Below are 10,807 nucleotides of genomic sequence, written 5' to 3'. Positions count from 1 at the left end.
ATTAGTGTCTTGCATAGATAAGAGAGCTGAATTGGGAACTTCACTGTTACTTAAAGTTGTTGATATTTGTAGCCCTGGAGAATCTCATGCTGCAGTCCAAATCATGTTGGAAGACTATATGTTGAAAGACTACATGTAGACCCTATAAAAAGTGGGGCCCCATGTAGATTCAAGAATTTGTCTTTATATGATTAGAACCCAATTCTGTCTCAAGTCCACTGACTAACCATGATATCAAGCATTTATGATGGCAATGGTCAGCCAACTTTTTGGGCAGCAGGCCAGTGACCCAGTTTGGATCAGAAGCAGGCAGATGGGTGGGTGCTAGGACCCAGCTGCTGCCAGTACTTTATGCCACAGCAGCAGGCAGTGAGCATCCATAGCCACTGCTTTTCCTCAAGGTGGCGCTACATGAACAACTGCTGCCAAAGCTCCCTACCGCTGACTGCTATTGAAACCCTATGTCCACGGGTTGGAGCAAATGGCTTCTCAGGCCAGATCCAATCTACAGGCCATAAACTGCTGACCCATGTATCACAGAATCTTTCTAGTAAAAAGTACATTTCAAAGGAAACAAAATGTTTGCATGGAAATACATCATCACAATGCTTACGGTACCTGACAGAATAGGGACCATCTTCTTTGAAACAGCTACTCCAAGCCCCTAGCCACTCGCCTGTGACTTTATCAAAAACTTGGATTCTTTTGTTTGCTCGGTCAGCAACCCACACCTATTGTACACAATAAAAGTGATTATTAAAAAAACCGAAAGAAGCTAAATCAAAGGAATCAGTTTTTCATACATAAATGGGTCAAATACTCTTAAGTACAGAGAACTGGAGCAAGGAAGAATTTCCTCAATATTCATTTTCCGAGCTAAGAAAGTGTTAATGTCCACACAAAAAATTCTTAAATCACAATTAGATGCATAAATTATCTCCTACTGCTCCAAAAGACTGACATCTCATCTTCACTTCTTTTGTGGACATGTTTTAAAAACATTCACCAAAGAAGGTGCCTTTTTAACCAATCACAAACATACACTTATCCAGGACTAAATATGATGCTTCGTCATCACAGGAACACTTGCTTTTTCTAACTGATTTTCCAATTTAATGATCTGGGCCTGTCAGCCTGGCACATGTGGACACATGCTCCCACTGGCACTCTGGAAGCTGGCTGCTACATGGAACTATGGGACTCAACCATTTTCAGCATACCCTTTATCAGAAATTCGTAATTTAAGTTTTTTCCACTATGGATAGGGAGGCTGCATGGAGTTGACAATTCCACTGTACAACCAAGATAGAAAGACATTCTGACTGTTAACAGGCTGAAGCTTTTGTTAAAAAAAAAATCAGATCCACCTAACATTTAGATTTTTCTAAGAGCATCACTGCAGAAGCAGAGATTAAGCGACTGATTTTGTGCATCTTTACTGTCACTTTCTACACTTTTTTTTTTAAAATGCAACTGTTTATCTTTTTATTTGAGAAAATACAACAGTCTTGTAGGGATAACTTCTTTCCAACTCTGGGATGCCAAAACAGGTTTTAAGTTGGGCCACATACAAGCATTATTTTTCTATTGAGAGAATTGGTGTTTCCTTGATAGAAACTATGAGTGTACATGGGCCTGTCTCCAGAAGAAAGATCTTTTGGGTGTCAGTCTGGTCCAAGAGGGAAACAAAGCAGCTGGGTAATGCTCCCTGCACTTCTCCAGGGCAGGGACTGCCCCACTGCTCCAATATCTGGGAAGGGAGGGGAACAGCTGCCAGTGTTCCCTGTCTCTTTCCCAAACTGGGCACTGCATGGCATGGGGAACAGGCTGAGGGCTTTGTGCTACTGCTCCCTCCACTCTCCTCAACTCCTGGAGACCAGAAGCAGAGCAGGGGAGGCTGCTTCCTGCCCATTCTTTAGACCCTGGTCTGGGAATTTTCCCCACTACTCCACTCCACCTTGGGGACTGGAAGGAGTGGAGCAACTCCTGCTCTCCATGCCTTCCCTAGACCAGGATCACCCTTGCCTGGGGAAGGTATGACAAGCAGGGAAGAAGGGGCAGCTGCAAGCTGAATGCTCTAAGCTCCCTCTTCCACAAAGATTTCTACCAGTGGAAATTTCTCAGATATTTTTACCAGTAGAAATGAACACCTAATTCATATACTTAGAAAGCCTCTTAACTAAGTTTGTTTCAGAATTTCCTGGGTTATTAAAATGGTTGTACAGTCCTTGGTCATACAGATCCAAAGTTCTTAGGGTCAAGACTCTCATACTGCAGCTCTCACAAGATGCATAGGATTAGGAGGGAATAAGACGCATTTGCTACCAACCTATGAAGTGGCTATACTTCTTCCTTCTTACTCATGTTCTATCCCAGATGTCAGCAACCCCTGGCGCACATGCCAGAGTGTGGCATGCTAAGGCATTTTGCTTGGCATGCACAACTCAGGGCAAATGGCGGGGAAGGGGTCTGGGCGGAACTGCTACAACAAAAATCAAGCCTGTCACAGGTCCCCCACTGTCTGCCTGTATGCACATGTGCACCTGCCACTGGCAACAAGCTGGGCCAGGGCTCTGAAAACCTCAGTGCAGCAGTTTGGAGTGTTCCACTGCCTGCCACAGCCAGCCTGGGCTCTAGGCAGGCCCCTGCTGCCTGCCACAGAGCCTGGGCTACTCACAGCAGGCAGTGGGGATGCTGCAAGCTGCTGCACTGAGGTCTATGGAGCCCCAGCCTGGTTTGTTGATGGTAGTGGGTGCATGTGTGCTTACAGACAGATGGTGGGAAAGGGGCTGGGGCTGTGTTCCTATGACAGGGATCAGGCCCCATGCAGCTCTCCTGCTGTCCGCCCCTGGGGCGCCAACATCTTACAAGTTGAGGTTGCGGCGTTTTTGGTATTCCGCTCAAAAAGGTTGCAGATCCCTGTCCTAGCCTCTTAAGGAAGAACATCCATTGGGGGAAGAGGGTGTGTGTGTGAGTGCGTGCATGTGTGTGCACACATACACACACCATATTCTCACATATATCACCCATCTTTTTCCAAGAACCAGCTGTTGGAAATTTAAGTGCGCATTGTAAGTGAGGATGTTTCTGCCACTTAGGCTTCTGTTGGACAAAAGCAAAATTAAGTCTGTTCGTGATCCATGGGTAGCAAAACATTGAGCAGGCTCAGCTCCCTAGCTGCTGTTACTCAGTTATCTACTACAAGGAAAGATCTTTTTTTCTGCCTTTCAAACACAAGATGTGTATCCTATTCTCAGGCATGACGTATGTGAAAAACAATGGGAGGGAGGGTGGGGGGGATGCACATGGGTGTGCAAGTACATGCACATGAGCACATACAAACCTACATATGCACATGCATTTGTATGCATCTAGATCTATATATGCTGTATTTACCCAAATCCAAGACTACTCTGAATTTAATACAACCCTCCCCCCTGCCCCGACATGTATAGAAGAATTAGTTTTTATACACGGAATGGGGCTGGAGCTGTGCCAGAGATGGTAAATTAATGGCAGGGAGGACAAGCTGATGGAGAGAAGCAATGGGAGGGGTGAGCAGCAGCTACAGCTCTGACCCCAACCCCTGGCTGTGGCCAGAGTCAGAGTCATAGCAGCTGCCTACCCCCCAGCTGCTTTGTATTTGATTTCAAGATGAGCCCCTCCCCATCCACCATGTTACATGGGGGTGGTGAAAGCTTATCTTGGATTTGAGCAAATATGGGGGGTGTGTATATACACACACACATATACATACATACATACACACACACACACACGCAGGGAACACGATTATGCAGCTAGTCAGGACTCCCTCCTATATCTAACAAAGCCACATCAAGGTAAAACTGTAAGTTTTCAAGGAAAAGACTTATTCTTTACCCGTCCAACAGAATCCACTGTTACACTGTGAGGAATCCTGAACTGAGCAGCACCTGTACCATTTTCTGCATGCAGCCACATCACTTTGAAATCTAATGGTTATAACAGTGAAAAAATATTAAGGAACATTCATATTACACTATAGAAGTGAACTGTTTAATTTCTTCCAAATTATGGTTAGCAATATTTAAAATTTAAGCCAACGCAATCATTTGCCTAAGTCCAAGGGAGCATTGCCAAGAACTTCAATGGTAGCAAAACTATGAGTTTATAATTATGATTAAGATGATGAACCAGGACCCCAGAGCATGAGGTTCTGCACAAACACAGAGATGTTTGGAGACTTGTACCTAATTTCAAATCTTACAGTTCATAAGGAAAAACTCCACTTAGTTTTAAATGCAATAAAGTGCCAGTTTAGCATTTAGCCACAATAGTTCAGCTGGTATGCGAGAAAGAAGAATATTCACGGGCAATAACTTTTACTGGACCAACTACATAGCGGGGAGAGACTTGGACAAGCTTTTGAATGCAGTGCATTCTTCTTCATTATTCAGTGTATGAGCATGTTTTTTCTTAAAAGAGAATGCTATTATACTAAAAGAGCGAAATACCAGACAAAAGTAGAATGTCTCTATATTCTAATAAGGCTGTTAATGCATAGAGTTTCTCACCCAAAATAAGTGAAAATAAAGGATACATTTTTGGAAAAAAATATCATAATAGACAACACAAAGGAGGTCTATTTTTGCAGAAAAAGTAATTCATAATAATTAATGCAGTGCATTGATTTAAGAAGTATCTGTTGCTTCTTATAAGCAAAGTTTGTTTTCAAGATACACAAATAGACATATATCTGAGAAACAACAGTACAGGAGTGTATTATAGGTCCTAACCCTGAAAACACTCACTTTAAATGCTGTTAACTCTAACCATGCAAGCAGTCTGAATCACTTCAGAGGACTTACTCACATGCTTAATGTCAAGTCTCTGTGTACTTGGAGGATCATAACCTTAGTCTTAACCACATCAATTACAAAATGGGTATTGTAAAAATATTTGGACGTTTATGATGTTCCTAAATTACATACCATCTATTGAATTACTATGGGACTTACATGTTCCAAATTGGAGAAAACAGAGCAAAAACTTATTCTCCTTCATGAACTGTATTAAGCAGACCACAGTTGCCAAGAACAAACCAATACAGATCTGTTACCACAACAAAACTTAACAATTCAAATCGCATTTCCTCAGGACCTACTGAAAAGTTTCACTGGCTGTCAGTGTTTCTTATGACCGTAGAAAGTAATTTTAATTTTACACCATACCAGCACTGAATGTACAGAAGTTTTAAAAAATGGCCCCTCTTCTTATTGTGGAAAGAGGGAACTAAAAATCAGCAGCAAGACCCCTTAGTTCTCATGTCAAGCTATTGAGGTTATGATAGTAGAATCAAGTTAGAGTACAGAGGCTTTTACTAAGTACAAATATTTACTATCTAATCATCATGGAATCCCTTTTCCATCATATCCACTACCATAGGCTGAGCAAAGACTTTCAATTTGCCATGCATTGTTGCGCTGTCCATGAATAACTACGCTCTAGAAGTGATGATTAGTACTTTGGCAGCTGACAGAGGGAAATCAATGGAGAATTCTGACAGTTTTATATTGTAATCATGAACTGCTTGGTGACATACATGCTAGAGAGGAGCAGCACTTTCTCTTCAATTGGAGGCAGAACTGGAAGAAACTTCATATATTTTTGTAGGGTTTTTAACTTCTCATCCACTATTCCAGCAGCATTAGCAGGAACTTACTTGCCTTAGTTGCCTCTATTAAAAAAAATCCACTGCATTCAACAATGATAAGAAAACAGCATGAATGTTTCTGCGCATACGGTAGTTAATGAAACAGCTTGTGATCCGTAGTACATTAGAACTGATGGAAACCTGCAACTAACTTCAGTGGGCGCTGGATCAAACTCATAGTTAGCAACATTGAGGTTTAAAAGTAGCATTATTATGCCTCAAAGATTTCACATATTACATACCATTGGTCAGTTTGAGTAATCTGTTGTTCAAGCCTCCATCTCCATCTACAATATAGATATCCCCATTTTGAGCTACAAATACTTCTGCTGGCTGATCAAACTGCAGTGGAATCAGAGCTGAACCTGGTTTACCGGGAGTGCCCAAGGTTTGCACTGGCTTACCAGAAGTACTGTACTGTTTCACAGTATGTCCATACTTCCCTGCATCAAAACAAAGGCATTGACATTTCTCAGTAGAACCATGTCTTATAAACATTAACATAGTACTACAAAGATAAAATCCACTGTCACTTTACACTAAAAGTAATAAAACTAAACTAGGGCAACTCTGTAATAACTTAATGAGTGCAGATTAATCTATCTGCAAATCATGTACATACAGGATTGGAGCCACCAGAATTGGAAAGAGAACAAATCAGACTGAGATGCAAGCCCCTTTTTTGAATAAAGGGCTGTGAAAGTTTGCCAAGATTAGAAGCCATGGCCAATGACCCAAGGGTGCAATTCAGAAGCCTTCAAGATTCTGTACTTTGTGCAGCACTGGAGCAGTGTACAACAAACCCAGCACCAGAGAACTGTGAATCTGACTTAACATTCTTAGGGTAGTTTAAAACAGATGTTCAGAGGAATACCTACAAAGGTGTTATTTTCTTCCCAAGCCAATACTTTTAATATGCAACAATCTAACATACCATTTCCAACATCTGTGATCCATACTGAGCTATCAGTACCATTGCTGGCTACAAAAATACCATGAGGCATTTCAACTGTAGAGTTCCAAGCTTGCCGGAAATCTCCATTCTCTGAAAACACGAGTACTTTTGGCACATTAACCCCTCGCTGTAAAGTATAAAAAAAAAACCTAATTGGAAAAAAAAGATCATTGCAAACAGCCTTATTGTTGGTGATTGTCTAATTTTTAGTATTTTTCATGTGCAAAAACCTTTACAGACACTAACTCATAGTTCTCAGGCTCATGAGGAGGACAAATATCACTAATCTTATTTCTGCAGCTGGTGAAAGCAAGAAACAGAAAGATGAAAATCAGTGGCTACTCTTACAAAGTTAACTTTTGACATATAACTTGAGGTGTACATGGTTTGATTAAGGTGGGACAAACCCCTGCAGCTTTCACCGTCTTTACGCTCGGGTCTCTCTTTATGCAAGGGCTGCATTTCAAAAACACCTTGCATAAAGCGAATTTGCATTAAGCAAATCCATTATTATATGTAATTAATAGGTATATGTACCAGCCTCAGTCTACTGGCCCCCACAAACCATGACAAATTCAAACAGTAATCACACAATACAATAACAGCTGTGCGGCAAGGTTGTAACCTCCATGCTGCAAGCAGCAGCACGAAGAATTTGTGCATCGCCAGGGCAATGTGGGGTGGGCTGGAGAGGCACCCAGGGGAGGGAAGCAGGCCAGCAGGGAATGACGGCTGTCTGCTGCTCCTGGCTCCACTCTGCTTCACTTCCAGCCTGGCGGGAGCAACCTTGCGTGGCTGGGAACAGCAGGGCTGCATAGAGAGGCTATGAGCTCCCTGCTGCACCGGGTCATGCCCACTGGGCTGCGGAGGCACCCAGGGCAGGGAAGCAGGGAACAGTGGGGCCGCGCAGAGAAGGTGTTTGTTCTGCGCTGCAAGCAGCGGCACGTGCAGTGGGTGTGTCATCAAGGCAGTGCAGGGTGAGCACCTTCTCCACATGGCCCTGTTCCCTGCTTCCCTGCCCCTGAGCCTCCGCAGTCCAGTGGGCATGACACAGTGCAGCAGGGAGCTCATAGCTTCTCTGTGCAACCCTACTGTTCCCAGCTGCACTGGGTCATGCCCACTGGGCTGGAGAGGCACCCAGGGCAGGAAAGCAGGGTGGCAAGGAATCATCCTGCGCTGCCCTGGGGATGCACCTCCTCTGCCTGCCGCTCTTTGTGGGGGGTAGCCCCATGCCACAGGAGGCGCGTAGCCAGGGCAATGGGGACCAGGCAGGGAGAAGTCTGAGCCGGGCCTAGGATCAGGGCCAGGACCCATTGTGCCCGTGGATCTGCCCCTTCCCCTTGGAAGTGTGCACAGCAGTGGGGAGCCAACCCTCCCCCGGCGAGCCACTGGAGGCTCTGTCCTGCTCCCCGCTGGGGCCCTGCAGCTGCACACTGTGGCCCTGGGCCCCAAGCACCCACCAGCTGGACAGCAGCCTCAGCCCTGCCCAGCTCCCTCCCTACAGGGGCCTCAATCCCCTTCTTCTCCCCACTTACCTGCCAGAGCTGCCCTCAAGGATATGTGGGGCCATGTCCATGTACTGTACATGCATGTGGCGCCCCCTGTTTCACCGCCTTCCTTCCACTTCCTCCCAGCTCCCTGCAGGCTGGAACTCTACCAGCCTGCAGGGAGCTCATTGCCAGCCAACTTCACATAAGATCGGATTTTTCTCGGACAAAGCGAATTTCTGGTATAAATAAAGTTGTCGCATATAAGCGAATCTGCACAAAACCAATTTGCATAGAGACCTGAGTATATTATTTTGACCTCTGGATTCATTTAATCTCGAGGGGTGGAGGAAAAGAGGGAGGGTAGTAAACCGTATTCAACCTAAAATGGGCCCAAAAGTTAACTGCATCTCTTAACTCTGCACCATCCCAAGCACTTCTGTATGCTTCCTATATATCTGTCTGATGCACTACTGAAACAAAAGCCAGGATCTAGACTCCAACATATGGAGTTCACTAGTGTAGTTATTTTTTAATGGAAAAGACCAACTGATAAAACGTGTCAATTAATCTAAAACTTGGAAGCCTATCGTGTTCTGGAGCAAGATGTCTAGGCTGCCTCCATTACTATTCTTGTGACCTCACCTCAATGTGGTCAATAACACCCCGCAGAAAGTTAACTCTCTCTCGTGGGTATGATAACACTATTCATTATCTGTAATAACTTAAAAAGACTTTAAGATGTATAAAAACAACAAACCGGTAATGTCTCATTAGAACTTTCACATCTAGGGCTACTTAAAAAAAATTGTTACATACCTCAGTCATTTTTTTTTTTTAATAAAGAATAACTACTTGCTATAGCTATTTTCATATAAAAGCAAATGTGAATGACAAAGGGAAAACCCACTACAATACCAACGAGAACAGAAATCCAATGTCTTTACTTACTTGTGCAACATAGACCAAATCACTGATAGGGTCAACGCCAACACAAAATGTTTGACCAGTGAAGTATTCTGGAAGTTTAGGCCAGCTTACATCCAGTTTATATAATCGTTGCTCTATCATCCAAGACGAATAGAATGTGATTGTCCTTAATACCTTAACATATAAAAGTAAATGTCCATTAACAGTTGAGCAGTAATTTTGTGCAGTCCTTTAGTATTTTATTAGTTATATCTTGGAGAGACTATTTTAAAAGGTGCAAAAAGACAGGTAAGTAACTAAGGGCCTTGTTACATGTTACATTGTAAGCCACACAAATGTTGATTTGCTTCGTGTTATCTTGCAGTCACACCTTCAACTTGAGCTGCGCATCTGTGGGGAGTGGCTGGGTATGTGGAACAGGAGCTGGGTTATGCAGATCAAAGAAAATCCTACCTTGGAGTGGTATAACTTTGAGCCACATAATGAGTGCCTTAAGCCACTTAAAAGTGTTAACATGCAGAAAATCCTGGTGTTAAGAGCTCTAGGAGCTGCCTAAAATTAACATGCAACAAAAACTCTCCTTGACTTTCAATGGAACATCTAACTTTACCTAAGTCTTTGAAGAATTCCCTTTTAAAAGCGAAGTGAATCAATGCATTTCAAAAATGTAAATCAAGTATGTACCCCCTGAGTATGGAAGACTAGCTTTCCAGAAACAAGGTAGGGTTAACTAAATTCAAACAGGCATAAAGCTTTCACAGGGAACAGGTTACTTTGTGAGATGCTATGATGGACCTGCAGGGTACAACAGTTCTAAACAGAAAGCAGTAATTTAAATACAGAAGGTAGGGAAGAGAGAGGGAACACTGCTGTGAGAGGCAAAGACCACTGCTATGGTCCTGAGCTGCAGCAAAGCCTCAATCTGCTGCCAGCATGCCGCTGCCTGGATCCAGAGCAAGCTGCCCCTATTGCAAGATCCCAGTGGCTTCAGAGCAGCCCCCTGCTCTATTCTGCTCTGCACCCTCCCAGCACAGCTGGGGCTGGTCTCCATGGCAACCCCAACCTTGAGCTTTCACAGGCAGCTAGGGTCTCCATGGAGACCAGCCCCAGCCATATGCAGGGGCTGATGGGAAATGAAGTCTGGTTGCTGGCTGGATCACACATTTTGCCCACCCCTGTATTAGACTGTTTTGCTAAGTAAAGAGCATTATGAAGAGCTGGTTGCAGAAAATGACCTTTGGACAAAATGATCACAACTTCATTCAGTTTAAATTAAATGGAAGGTTAAATAAAAGAAGCCTTGTAAATACCTTCTTGATTTCACAGAAGCAGAACTGGATTTTTCAGTTCTTCACTAATTAGTGACGTCAATGAGCCTGAGGAGCTAAAGGGTGCAAATGCAGCAGAGATCTAGATTTTTTTTTTACATCAATGCTACTAAAAGTATCTGGAATTTTTATACTGAGCCAGGGAAAAAGCTTGCAGGAAAGGGCTCCAAATCTAACTGAATAAATAGTCACCACAGAGACAATGTTACGAATACACAAACTGTCTACTGTAGCAGAAAGCCCCCTTTTCCTCTTGCCTGCATTTGCTCTCCCCTCTTTGGATATATTTCTCTTTTTCTACCTTTTCTTCCTTCCTCTCTCTTTCACTTTAAGATAAGGAATTGTGTTTTAAAATTTGTATGTGTGCATTTTGTATCTCCCCTTGTAGTTTGGTATTTTTATCTATTTGTGT

General features: G+C 43.3%; 1 protein-coding gene across 2 annotated transcripts in view; it reads right to left on the bottom strand.

Annotated features, from left to right (window-relative positions):
- NHLRC3 (NHL repeat containing 3) overlaps positions 1-10,807 on the bottom strand; it is a 26,580-nt gene that overhangs the window by 9,274 nt on the left and 6,499 nt on the right. For both annotated transcript variants that reach the window (XM_025206631.1, XM_006025778.2), the window contains exons 2-6: positions 9,089-9,241; positions 6,630-6,777; positions 5,938-6,138; positions 3,883-3,974; positions 619-731 (exon numbers count right to left, since the gene is read on the bottom strand). In XM_025206631.1, coding sequence (XP_025062416.1) covers positions 619-731; positions 3,883-3,974; positions 5,938-6,138; positions 6,630-6,777; positions 9,089-9,241 — 707 coding nt within the window. The remainder of the gene's footprint in view (positions 1-618; positions 732-3,882; positions 3,975-5,937; positions 6,139-6,629; positions 6,778-9,088; positions 9,242-10,807) is intronic.

Source organism: Alligator sinensis, unplaced genomic scaffold (assembly GCF_000455745.1).
Source record: "Alligator sinensis unplaced genomic scaffold, ASM45574v1 scaffold1031_1, whole genome shotgun sequence".
NCBI lineage: Eukaryota > Metazoa > Chordata > Crocodylia > Alligatoridae > Alligator > Alligator sinensis.
Note: the sequence above shows the minus strand (reverse complement) of the source record. Positions and strands in the feature narration are given on the sequence as shown.